Below are 13,282 nucleotides of genomic sequence, written 5' to 3' on the forward strand. Positions count from 1 at the left end.
ATATTTAAGAGACATACATTTTCAAACAAATTAACAAATCTAATGGTCTTGAAAAATTCTGATGAACCTGTTGATAAAATAATGACATACATTTACTTCCTAATTTCCTTATCTGAGAGGAATTACTGTTCATGAAATATCATATAAATTCTACCCAGGGGAAAAAAAAATTCTACCCAGGAAGTGTGTCATTTATTGCATGTATGATTCAGTGCTCGCTTCAGCAGCACATATATTGTATGTATGATTCTACCTAGGAAGGATTTTCTTCTTAGAAAAACTTTATACACATGCAAACAAGCACACACACAAGTATTGTGTTGAGATGCTTACTATGAGTCAATGTGAAAAATAATGTTTCTCATTGAATGCTTTTCACTTCCTCTTCCTTTCCCTTTCAGACTGTTTCTCTAGTGTGGAATTACCTGAATCAAATACATAGCACAGCAAGGATTAAAAACTAAGACACCTAAATCCTAACTTAACAATTATTACATAGTTTTCCCCAATGAGACCTGAGTTTCTTAAAAACTCTAAAAACTAAGAAAAGCTCTAGTAAAAATACCAAATTGAAGATTATTATAGCTGAAAAGGACCTTAAGGAAAATCCAATCTTCCTTATTTTAACAGATGAAAAAGAAAGGCACTTAGATGTTAAGTAATCTGTCTTATCCTCAGGTAGTTCCAGATAGAGCAAGGACAAGAACATATATCTCTTTGATCTTCCTCTTCTACTATGTCATACCATACCTTAAACATTTTCATACTCTCTTAAAACCAAAATTAATATTCTTGAATGACTTTGAAATGTCAAATTATTTATAACTTTCCTTAGGGCTTGCTTCTCCTTTGGTGTATCTGTTGAATTAAACTAGGTGATGCATAAATAGTCTTAATTTCTTAAAATTAGTTTAAAATCAGGTTAATGGACAAAAGTTATATAAAGTATCAAACTAAACAGCTACAGCTGGATCATATTCCTTTTATGATCTCTTCTGAAAATACAAAATCTCTGAGTAAGGATTTTTATTTTATTCACTAACATTACAAGTGCCAGAACAGTATCTAATACACAGTATGCCCTCAATAAATATTGAATAATTCAACATTCTTGGTAGCTACTGGTTTAAAGATATCTTACTTTTCATCAGTATCTCACAGTTGTATGTAAAATCCCAACTTTCCACTTTGGTTCTTATTCTTTAATTTTAAGGGTATGTATATATAAACATAATATATATTAGATATGATATGTAATATAATCTAGATATCTAAAATACCTATATATCTATCATAGACTGTCATTAAAATTCTTCAAATAATTGCTGAAGCAAGAAAATAAACTGTTCTAACAGAAATGCTAAAGAACTATGTTAATTCATAACTATGTGGGCATCTACACTGTTTATTTACTTGATCTACATTTGGCTTTATTTACATGTAATAAAATAATATGTACAGTGAACTAAGGTTTATTAGACTGTCTCATATAACACTATTTCCCTTAGTATTTAACTCTGAATTTTCCCTTAACGATATTCCCTTATGAACACTGCTAACATGGGTTCATTTAGTATGTTTTATTTTTATTTATTTATTTATTTATTTATTTATTTATTTATTTATTTTTGTAAATATTTTCTTTTTTTTAAAATTTTTACTTATTTATGATAGTCACACAGAGAGAGAGAGAGAGAGAGAGAGAGAGAGGCAGGCAGAGACACAGGCAGAGGGAGAAGCAGGCTCCATGCACCGGGAGCCCGACGTGGGACTCAATCCTGGGTCTCCAGGATCGCGCCCTGGGCCAAAGGCAGGCGCCAAACCGCTGCGCCACCCAGGGATCCCTGTTTTATTTTATTTTTAAAGATTTTATTTGACACAGAGAACGAGAGAGAGAGAGAGAGAGAGAGAGTGAGTTATCAAGCTCCAGTGAGGGGAGGGTCAGAGGGAGAGAATCTCAGGCAGACTCCAGGTGGAGCCATGGAACCTGGATCTCGATCTCACCACCCTAAGATCACACCTGAGCCAAAATCAAGAGTCACACACTTAACCAACTGGGCCACACAGGTGGCCCTGTTTATATTTAAAAACATATTCTTTAGGTGTTTAAGATAAAAAGGGAAAAAACAATTCTCTTACCTAGGAGAAATACAAGAATTACTGCTATTAAGATCTTAAAGTAACTCCTGTGATCCTTCAGAGGAAGAATACCATGTAATGTAGAGAGAATGACAGTCTCAGCAACAGCACACTAAGCACTGCAACTGATTTCACAGAACTATTTTTTCAAAAGATCTCACTTAAGCCAAAATGTAACTCAAGAAAAGCAAAGCGATGGTGAGGTACAAAGAATGATATGGCTCAGAAACCTCTTTTCTGGGCCGACTTAGTTGAAGGATAGTTTTTATTTATTTTTATTATCATTTTATTTCCCCCAGATTCACTGAGATAATTGACATATAACATTGTATTAGTTTAAGATGTACAACATAATGATTTGATATATATTTAACTACAAAATTATTACTACAATAAATTCAGTTAACATCAGTTGCCTCACTTCATTTTTTTTTCTTGTCATAAGAACTTTTAAGATGTACTCTCTTAGCAGTTTTCAAATACATAGTATGGTATTGTTAACTACAGTCATCATATTGTACATTATATCCCCCAAACTTATTTATTTTGTAACTGGAAGTTTATACCTTTAGACCACCTGTAGGATAGTTTTTGGATTCTTGGTCTCCTAACTACTTTTGAATATTGGACTCTATCATTAAAAAAAAGATAAAAAAAGTTTTTTTTTTTTTTTAAGATTTTATTTATTTAGGGGCACCTGGAGGACTCAGTGGGTGAGCACCTGCCTTCAGCTCAGGGCATGGTCCTGGAATGTCAGGATTGAGTCCCAAATCGGGCTCTCCTTGAGAAGCAGGTTCCTTGCAGGGAGCCCGATGTGGGACTCGATCTCCAGACCCAGGATCACAACCTGAGACAAAGGCAGATGCTCGACCTCTGAGCCACCCAGGCGTCCCTCCTCCTTTTTTTTTGAGCATACATCCCCTACATATAAATTGTATGTATTTATAAACTATACATATAATTTATATACATATATATGTACATATGTTGACTCCACAGAACTCAACTGTGTTCTCCATATAAATATATATATAACTAGACTAATTTATTTTTATATTATAAGATATATACAGAATAGAAAACTTAAAAGGATAAAATAATAGTACACATTAACAGAAGTTGTACTGTTTTCTTTCTACATTCCAATGTTTCATTTTGTGCATACTTCGGGACAATTCACCCTATTTTGGAACTCATAAATATACAAAGGAATGACATGCCTTCACTAACAATGTTTCTCTCCCTCAACTAAGCTTTTAAGTAAACACTGGGCAACATGACTTCAAGGTTATTTCTCTGACAAATACCTGGAATGGAGCTATACTGCTGGTTAGTGTAGAGTCATATTTTTTACAGTCAGGAGGTGGTAGTGGAGAGTGATATACCTTATGAGAAGTGAACTTGTTAGGACATACATTTGATTAGAACTCTATTCTTACTTTATAGAGGTAGATCATAATGTACCAGGAACAACATACATGAATGATGATGGCGGCAAGGTTACTATAATATATACCATTATGATATAATAATATATGACACATATAACAGTGCTATAACCCTAGTATATATAAAGACATATTTTTGCCGCCTTACCAGACATTCTGCCAGTGACAAAATTATATCTCAGATATTTAGAATTCAGTGTATGATATCTGTTAATATCCTAGTCTTGCATATCATTGTATATTGTGAACTTATGTGAATTTAAACTAATGTTTAAATGAGGATTCAATAACATACTATTATGCAAAATAGTACACAAAAACCTTGAATAGTCACTCTGATGACTCTTGGAGCAATAATTAGCATTTCCTCAGATTTTATTCAATACTAATGAATTAACAGTAATATTTTTCATGCTTCTCCATTTCTACATTGGTGTGGCTACAACTTTTTAATCATAAATAATTTTGCAGGGATAGATATTCTTACTGTGTATGTTGGTTAAAAGCTTAGATGAGAGGGCACTAACATTTTTTGAGTCTAAGTGCAATCACTTTGCTAAATGTTTTATAGCCATTATATCATTTAATTTTCACAACAATCCTTAAATGATAATAATTACTATCCCCATTTTATAAATCAGAAAAATAAGGCTTGGGGGCTTTAAGATCAAGGTCACATAGCCAAGATTTAAACCTTAAAAGCAGAACAGGCTCTGAAGCCATACAGAGCCTATTCTCCTTCCCCTACTCTGAAAATGGGGTTACAATAACTGAACTAATCCAAGAATACCCAGATGAAGTGCACAGTCTACAAATGAAAGGTAAATCCTCTTGATTCTCAAAGATGACTAAAGCAATAATTATAAGTGGTTAAAGCCAAGACCCCAGAAAAGATCACTATAAAACTAACCTCCACTTCTGTATTAAAGTAGTTTAAAATGATCCTCCTCTGCCCTGTCTTTATCCTACAGCCCAAATACAAAGCTGAAGAGGGTCAAAGTTGACTCTATAGAATTCAGTTGACTCTAAAACCCAGATTACTACAGAAGCATTGCTCAACTCTCCCTCCTGAAAATCTTTGTCACCAAACACAGCACAATTCCAAAAAAACTGAGGGTTAAAAAAACCTAAAAGGCAAATAAACTAAATAAATTTCCTAAAGACTAATTTTATAATGGGTATGATACTGCAGTAAACAATATAATACTTAAGTATAATATTTATTTTGTATTTTAGTAAAGTATTATACTATTCATCATTTCATTATCAAACTGGAAATCAGAGTCAGGAACCATCTCAGACTCCAGAGAGCTCCTTCCTAGTCAAACGTGTGGAGAAAAGACAACTTTCCTAACGATGCCAACTGCAGAGGAAGGAAAAAAGAGTCACTTTTGGGGTGCACTTCAATCTTTCAATTTGTAACATATTTTCTCATTCACTAAATTTTAAGCTTGAAATAGACCTCAGTACCTCGGGTTTTAGTTACCAGCCAAGTAATATTACCGCCCGTTTTATAGAAGAGGTAACAAAACTCTAGGTCTTGAAGAGTTGGAAGGATTGGGATCTTCCAGTTTCTTATACTATTTTTTTTTTCAGCCACAAGAACAGTGTTTTCCAGCAGGACAAGTGAGAGCTAACACTTGTTAGGCATTTATGAAGACTCAAACGCATGTTATCTTTAATTCTCACACTGAGCAGATTTTACAGGGACTAAACTATCTAGGATTTCGCCCAAGGTCACAGCTACATAGTAAGAGGCACAACAGAATTAAATCCGGGTCTGCCCACATGAAAAAGTCTAGGGAGAATCAGTCAGAAAGGACAGCCTTCAACAAACTGGATCTATGGGACTAGGTATGACACTGACTCGGAAACCCGGGTAACGCATCTGCAGGCCTCGGCCAGCTGGAGCTGAGGGAAGTGTGACCTTTACTCCAAACCGGTGCGACAAGATCCGCGTGGATCAATATACACCAGTACTCGTGGAGGATAAGGGGAGAGAATGAGAATCTCGTGGGGGCCCAGGCCGATCTGTGGCCGCGGGAAGCGAGAAGGCTCAAACCCAGAGGCCCGGGCCGGGGTGTGGGTCGTGCCTAAGGGATGGGGTGCAGCAAAGGTCGCGAAGGGCACAGAATCGATAATCTCAGGTTTAACGAGAGATGTTGGAGGAGATAAAGTGAAAAGCAGGGAGGACGGGAAAGTGAGACCGGGCTCGCTTGAAGGGAAGTAGTTGGGGCTGCGGGCGATACCTCCAGCGGCGGAGTTGTCCGTGGCCGCTAAAGGTCTATTTCCGACGGGGGGGGGGGGGGAGTGAAGGTCTCGCTGAGAGCTATTCCGGGTCTGTTACCTGCCGGGTGGTTGTACAGCGGCCTCAATTTCTCCGGCAGCAGGAGCTCCACTTTATCCAGGACCCGGTGGTAGGTGGCCCGAAGGCCCCGGGCGCCAGCGGCTGACATCTCTGCGGACGAGTGGTCGTGGGCGGTCGGGAGGGAGAGCGGCCGCGTGCTGCTCCCTGGATGACAACGAAGGGCACTCGTCACTTTCTCCTGCCACAGCGCCTAGCGTCCTCCTCTCTCCGAGGTTGCCCTTCCCGCGGCTCAGGCTGCCCCCTGCGAACCACAGGGGTGGCGAGAACCCAGGAAAGCACTGAGGGGGCGGAGATACAGCGACGGCCCGCCCCGGGCCCGCCTCCTTCACTCCCGCTGCCCAGGAGGAGGAGGAGTCATGGCAACAGGTGCCTGGAGGACTGCCTCCCCACGCCAACCCGGCGCCCCGGCGGCAGCGCGCCTGCGCAAGCACGGCCGCCCCACGGTGATTGGCCCGCCTCGTGGTGCGGGCGGGGTCCAGCGCGAACCTCCAATTTCTCCTTCCTGCCCTCGAGGCCATGTTGGAGAAGGGAAAGTGAAGCTGCACGGGCTCTAATCCCCCTCCGCTTTAAGAGAGCCCGCAGTTAAAATGGGCTTTCCGGGCCTTCAGTGCCCCAACTAAAGATGACGCCGCACAACGCTCTTGCTTCCCTTGGAATGAGCCTTGTGACTGAGAGACCTCACATCTCAGCTCCTCCTCTCTCTATGCCTCACTTATCCGTAGAGAATCAAGGAGTTAGCTACAGAACCCACTTTCCTAGGGTTCTGCTCGTCAGCCGTGGCGCAGACGAGCGTCAGCCCCGGGGGTGGTCGTCATCTCGCGAGAAGCGCTTGGAAGGGAGGGTGTCGAGAACGAGGAGAGGGAGGAGTCGCGGCCGCCTCCGCCTCCTCCTCCTCCTGTCGGAGGGGGGCCGAGGGAGGGGACTGTTGCTGATCTCTGGATGTTCTGGGTAGTCTGAGAAGGAGAGTATGAGGCGAGCTCCGGCCCGGGCGCGGCCGGGCTTCGGGGGCGAGGGCGCCGCCGCCATCTAACTCGCAGCGCCCGCGAGGCCCGGCGCGCGGATGGTGCCGGTGCGGCTCGGGTGTTGATCCGCGGTGTCCCCTCCCCCTTCTCCCCTCCCCCACGCGGTGGTCTCCCCTTCTACCCCGGCCCGGCAGAGCCATGTCTCGGGGTGGCTCCTGCCCACACCTGTTGTGGGACGTGAGGAAAAGGTCCCTCGGGCTGGAGGACCCGTCCCGGCTGCGGAGCCGCTACCTGGGTGAGCGGGGGCCCGGGGGCGGAGGCGCTGAGGTCGCCGCCCAGAGGGGGGGAGGGGGCCGCGCCGCGGGGGCTGTTGGTGGGGAAGCGCCTCGGCGGGGCCGCCCCGGAGACCCCGGGGTGCTGGGTGGACGTTGGCTGGCGCCCCCGGTGCGGGTGTCCTCCCACGGCCAAGCCCCCTTGCGTGCTGCCGGCCGCCGCCCTTGCTGGGTTTCCCTCAGGGGGCCGGGTGGGCGGCAGACGCTACTGGCCGGGAAAGGTGTTGGGGGCGCGTGTGGAGTGCGGTTCGGGAGAAGACTTGCCCAGCCTCCCGGAGCTGCTTCGTTTGGAGCCAAAGTTGGCGCTTGTGCTCCCCTCCAGCGCTCTCCCCGCTCCGCCGAAGGACTAAGTTTTTGTTGACAGCACTCGCCTCCCCTCAGTCTTCGGAGGGCTGGGGTGTCGGCCGCGGCGCGGTGGCCACCTTGAGGGACTTCGTGCACCACACGGACTCGGCGTAAACTGTGGTGCGGCGCCCAGCCAAAGCCCAAAAGTGATAGCCGAGCTCTCCCCACCCCCGCGCGCTTCCCCGGTTCCCCTGTGCTCTTCAGTTCGTTTTGACCGCTTTCAGGAGGTGTAGGGTTTCATGTTCCTCTTCCCACCCCTGTAAAACACACTTGGCATTTACGGTTTCTTAGTTAAGCTTTCTAAAAACAACCTTCAATACTTGAGGGAACAGTATTCCACTTTTTTTTTTTTTTTTTTTTTTCCCCCGTTTTGGGTAAATTGGTTATATGAGGATTCTGGGTCAAGCTGAGCTAGCTCAAACAGTCCAGGATCTTGAAAGTGGACGTTTTGAGTTAAGGGTCTTTTTTGGTTTCTTCCTCTGCCGTCTCTCCAGCGCCACTTTGTTCTTTTTTATTTGTCGGTAAGACATTTAAAACGTTTTTCTTTCCAGTTTTGTCACTTTCTGCTAAGGAAGTACTGTTGATGACATTTGGTTTTTGCCTTCAAGTCGGTAGAAGAAAATGAAATCTCCTTACACCTAACGGTTCTGGTTTGTAAATGATTTGAGAGAACTGAGCAAGCATTTTTTTTTTCTTATTCTTGTTTTTTAGTGTCTCAAGTGACATATGAATACATTCTCGTTGTACAGACATAATAAAAATGAAGCAGAAATCCCTGTGATTCCCTCCCATTCCAGTTTTACACACACACTTTTAGAGGTAACTGTTCTCTGTTTCCTGAATATTTTTCCAGACCTTTATCTTTCCATTTTTACAAGCACATATGTACATACAGAAATGCCAAAGTTCTGTGTGCTTTTGTGTGTCTGTGAAACTTGTATATATGGTGTCCTTTTGTAAACTTTGTTTTACAACTTACTTCTACATTAGGTCTTAGAGATCTTTCCAGGCAGTAAAAATAGACCTATTCAGTCTTTTAAACTACCACATAATGTTTAACTGTATGACAGTACAGTAGTAGACTCAAACCTTTCCTCTGGAAATAGATCTTGGTTGTTACTGAGGCATTGCACTGAACATCCTTATACATGCTTGTGCATTTGTTCTAGGATAAGTAACCTAGAGTGGTCTTAAAATTAAACATTAGTGGAGAGTGATTTTTTAAATCATTAACCTAAAAAAGATGTGCAGTATTTCTCTTAATTTTTTTTAAAGTTTATTTATTTATTCACGATAGAGAGAGAGAGAGGCAGAGACATAGGCAGAGGGTGAAGCAGGCTCCATACAGGGAGCCTGACATGGGACTCCATCCCTGGTCTCCAGGATCATGCCTTGGGCCGAAGGCAGGTGCTCAAACTGCCTTGAGCCACCCAGGCTGCCCCTCTCTTAATTTTTTTTGAAAAAGAACTTAATTTTAGTTTAATAAGACGAACCTTTTTTTTTTTTTTTTAAGATTTTATTTATTTATTCATGAGAGACAGAGAGAGAGGCAGAGACACAGGCAGAGGGTGAAGCAGGCTCTATGCAGGGAGCCAGATACGGGACTCATCCTGGGACTTGATCCTGGGACTCTGGGATCATACCCGGAGCCAAAGGCAGACACCCAAACGCTGAGCCACCCTCAGCTCACGCCTGAGCAGGCGTCCCAAACGAATTTTAATACTGTGTGTTCTGCATGAGTAAATTTGTTTGGTCCTGTATTAGTTGGACTGTTTAAGTACTGATTTAGATAGGTTTATATATTAATGTTTTTTTCTGGTTCATTTAGTTCAGCTGTATCTATGAAATATGAGTTAAAATATGAAACTCTACATTTCCTTTTTTTCCCTTCCTCCTTTAAGTGTGATGTTTGCATTAGGTAGAGGGAAATTGAAGAGCAAGAGTTCCCTGACATCAATAGAAAGTCTGAATTACAGATTTTCAAATATCAGCATGCATGTGTGTGTGTGTGTATGAGGTTTCTTAATGTTTTAAGTGTGTGTTAATATATTCTTTATAGTGTATTCTCAAAACAGCATCCTTTAAAAGTGGTTTTCTAAGTACTTGAAAATAGTTTGTGAAGTAATTTCCTGACCTTAGTAGATCTTCTTTACACCATTATTTTATCTAACTCTCCCACACCCCTGTGCTAATCTTGGTTTAGCATTCAGGAAATAGTAAAATCCGCATTAGTAGTACCTGAATCAATGAGTTTTTAAAAAATAGTATTTTAGAAAGTAGATTCCTTTTTTATTTTGAGCCTTCAAACATTTTGGTTGTTTACAGTATTGTAGGTTATTTTTTCAATTTATTCCCATTATTTGCATTTTTAATAATGAATTACTGCTAAATAATTCACAGATAAAATTGACAGATGTTTCTTGTAACGTTTACATTTCAAATTATTTCATTATAGCATGTGTCTTTCTAATACCAGTATTCAAGCTTTGCAGGTGATTTCAAATTTGATAAATTACTACTTTTCCTCCTATCAAAGAAAACTAGAGTTCATAAAACATCTTGTTATGTTGTGGGAATGAAGATAAATAATTTTTCATAAGTTATTTAGAAGAAAACGATATATATGTTCACTTACAATCTCCAAATTCACAAGAGTCACCTGAACTAACAGATTGTTGTTTGGTTTACCATGGATTCAGAAGCTAGGCCAGCTATTGTAATCTTTATGAGCTTGATCTAAATTTCATTGTAGGATTTATCTTTTTATTTTTTAATATTTTATTTATTTATGAGAGACATAGAGAGAGAGAGAGAGAGAGAGAGAGAGAGAGAGGCAGAGAGAGAAGCAGGCTCCATGCAGGGATCCCAATGCGGGACTCAGTCCTGGGACTACAGGATCACGCCCTGAGCCAAAGGCAGTCGCTCAACCCTTGAACCACTCAGGCTTCCTGGATTTGTCTTTTTATTATCTATCTATCTATCTATCTATCTATCTATCTATCTATCTATCATCTATCTATTAAAGATTTTATTTATTTATTCATGAGAGACACACAGAGAGAGAGAGAGAGAGAGAGGCAGACACACAGGCAGAGGGAGAAGCAGGCTCCTTGCAGGGAGCCTGATGTGGGACTCATCCTGGGTCTCCAGACCACGCCCCGGCCAAAGGTGGCGCTAGACCACTGAGCCACCCGGGCTGCCCACACACACAGCTTTATAAAGATAAACATTGCTTATAAAATACACTGGTTTCTGTACGTTTCCTCTTTCTATTCATATTCCTCTCATTTTAAAGACTTGCCCACAACTTGAATTTATACTTTCTAACCCTTCTGTATATAAGGACACTAACTGACAAAAGAGTAAAGAAACTTTTCTAGGGAGTTGCCATGATATATAGTATGTTTAATATAAAATGCTTAAACTATGATTAGGGAGTGTCCTGGTCAGCTTGGGCTGCTGTAACAAAATAACATAAAATGGGTAGTTTATAAACAATCGAGATTTATTCTCTCAGTTTTGGAGGCTGGAAGACTGGGAGTAAGGTGCTCACATCAGGATCTTGGTTTTGTGAGGAGGGCCAGCTTCCTGGTTCATAGCCTTTTCACTGTAACCACACAGGGCAGAAAGAGGGTGATAACTCTCTGTGGTCTCTTTTATAAGGGCACTAATCCTAACCTAATCACATCTCTAAGATCCCACCTTCTTGAAGGTTAGGATTTCAACATAGGGATTTTTGAAGGGACACAACCATTCAGACTATAGCAGGTAGCCAATGATAGCTTTATACTGGGATTAGGAAGTCTTTGTCGTTTGAATGTCATTGGAGCCAATATGTATTGAAATGGATAATTTTGCATTTGGATTATTCTTTTTAAATATTTATTTATTTTAGAGAATGTGCACAGGGGAGGGGAAGAGAGAGAGAATCTCAGACTCTGTGCTGATCATGGAGTCCAACACAGGGCTTGATCCCATGACCCTGAGCCGAAATCAAGAGTTGGATGCCTAAGTGGCTTAGCCACCCAGGCGCCCCTACTTTTAGATTATTCTTTAACATATACTGACTACATCTACATTATGTAGTTCTTCATGTGTTGCTAAGTTACAATATATTATATGAGAGTCTGTAAATTCTGATTTATGCTTCCTTGTTAGCTACTGGGGAAAAGTTGGTGGAATATTTGTATTTTGTTTCTTTAGTCTTGAAATCTCAACGTTGAAAGATGTCTGATTTTAGTAGTGAGCAATGACTGTCAAATATGACAAATACATGTAATAGAATAAGCTGAATAATTCCTGAAGATAAGACTACCAAAGACATCAATCATAGCAACTGCAGGAGGAAAATAGCTCTATGGTGGATTTCATTTCTTCTTGTATAGGATGAAAGTGCTTAGAAGGGATAGGAGCTACTGGTAACATAGAATTTATATTACAGGGGTGTTTTAGGTCAGTATTTCTAGAATGTTTGACCATGATCCACAGTAAAAATACATTTATATGGCAACTTGTGATACACACCTACAACTAAAATAAAAGATTTTTCGAGGTGGTGGTGTTACTACTTTCTGTTATGTATCATGTTAAAAATGGGGGTGTTGACCCAGTAGATTATTTAATGCATCTTGGCTTGAGGTTTGCAAAACTATACTAATCATTTGTATTTTTAATAATTATAATAGAATGTTATTAACTTAGTTAATAGGTTGGGTAGGTTTACCAAGTACTTGCAGCAGATTAAAAAAAAATTTAAAACACTACTGGTGGAATGTCTGCATGGTTCAGTGGTTAAGCGTCTGCCTTTGGCTCAGGGTGTGATCCCAAGGTCCTGGGACCAAGTGCCGAATGGGGCTCCCTAAGAGGAGCCTGCTTTTCCCTCTGCCTATGTCTCTGCCTCTCTGTGTCTTTCATGAATAGATAAAAATCTTAAAAAAAAACAAACAACATTGTGGGCTAATAAAGAAAATATAAATAATGAAATCTTATTTACCCTCGGGAAAAGTAACTAGAATAGGACCCTTTTCAATTCTTATTTCTTCGTAATACCTGCAATGGGATTGCTATGTTGTATAAGTGTATTTAACTTTATAAGAAATTGCTAGACTGTTTTCCAAAATAGTTGTACCATACTGTGTTCCCACAGCACTTGGCATTGAGTCTTCCTAATTTTAGCATTTCTAGGTATGTGGGTATAATAATATTATTATTATAATTTACATTTGATTTATTCCTAATGATTAGTGATGTTGAGTATCTTTTCATGGCTTATTTGCCATCCGTATATTTGGTTAAGTGTTCAGATGTACCTTCTTAATATTGTAAGAATTCTTTATATATTCTTGATACAAGCTCTTAATCGAATACATATTTTGCAAATATTTTTCTCCCAGTTTTTTTCTTTTTTTAAAAAAATAAATTTATTTATTCATGAGAGACACAGAGGCAGAGACCTAGGCAGAGGGAGAAACAGGTTTCCTGCAGGGAGCCTGATGCAGGACTCAATCCTGATCCCAGGACCCTGGGATCATGACCTGAGCCAAAGGCAGATGCGCAACCACTGAGCCACCCAGGCGCCCCGTCTTGTCTTTTAACAGTGTCTTTTAGTTTATGCTTTTTCTGTCTATTTAGGAATCTTCACCTAATCCAAAGTCACAAAGATTTATACTGTCTTTTTTTTTTTTCCCT

General features: G+C 40.8%; 2 protein-coding genes across 13 annotated transcripts in view; one reads left to right on the plus strand and one right to left on the minus strand.

The window, feature by feature from the left end:
* MPC2 (mitochondrial pyruvate carrier 2) overlaps positions 1–6,342 on the minus strand; it is a 29,586-nt gene extending 23,244 nt beyond the window's left edge. The window contains exon 1 of the mRNA XM_077901557.1: positions 5,935–6,342. Coding sequence (XP_077757683.1) covers positions 5,935–6,043 — 109 coding nt within the window. The 5' untranslated portion in view covers positions 6,044–6,342. The remainder of the gene's footprint in view (positions 1–5,934) is intronic.
* Positions 6,343–6,797: 455 nt separating this feature from the next.
* Positions 6,798–13,282, plus strand: part of DCAF6 (DDB1 and CUL4 associated factor 6) — a 130,636-nt gene continuing 124,151 nt past the window's right edge. For 4 of the 12 annotated variants that reach the window (XM_077901540.1, XM_077901539.1, XM_077901544.1 and 1 more), the window contains exon 1: positions 6,802–7,212. In XM_077901540.1, coding sequence (XP_077757666.1) covers positions 7,116–7,212 — 97 coding nt within the window. In that variant the 5' untranslated portion in view covers positions 6,802–7,115. Of the gene's footprint in view, positions 7,213–8,333; positions 8,414–13,282 lie in introns of those variants that run through there. The other 8 variants (XM_077901537.1, XM_077901542.1, XM_077901538.1 and 5 more) reach the window with 6 other exon arrangements.

Source organism: Canis aureus, chromosome 6, assembly GCF_053574225.1.
Source record: "Canis aureus isolate CA01 chromosome 6, VMU_Caureus_v.1.0, whole genome shotgun sequence".
Lineage (NCBI taxonomy): Eukaryota > Metazoa > Chordata > Mammalia > Carnivora > Canidae > Canis > Canis aureus.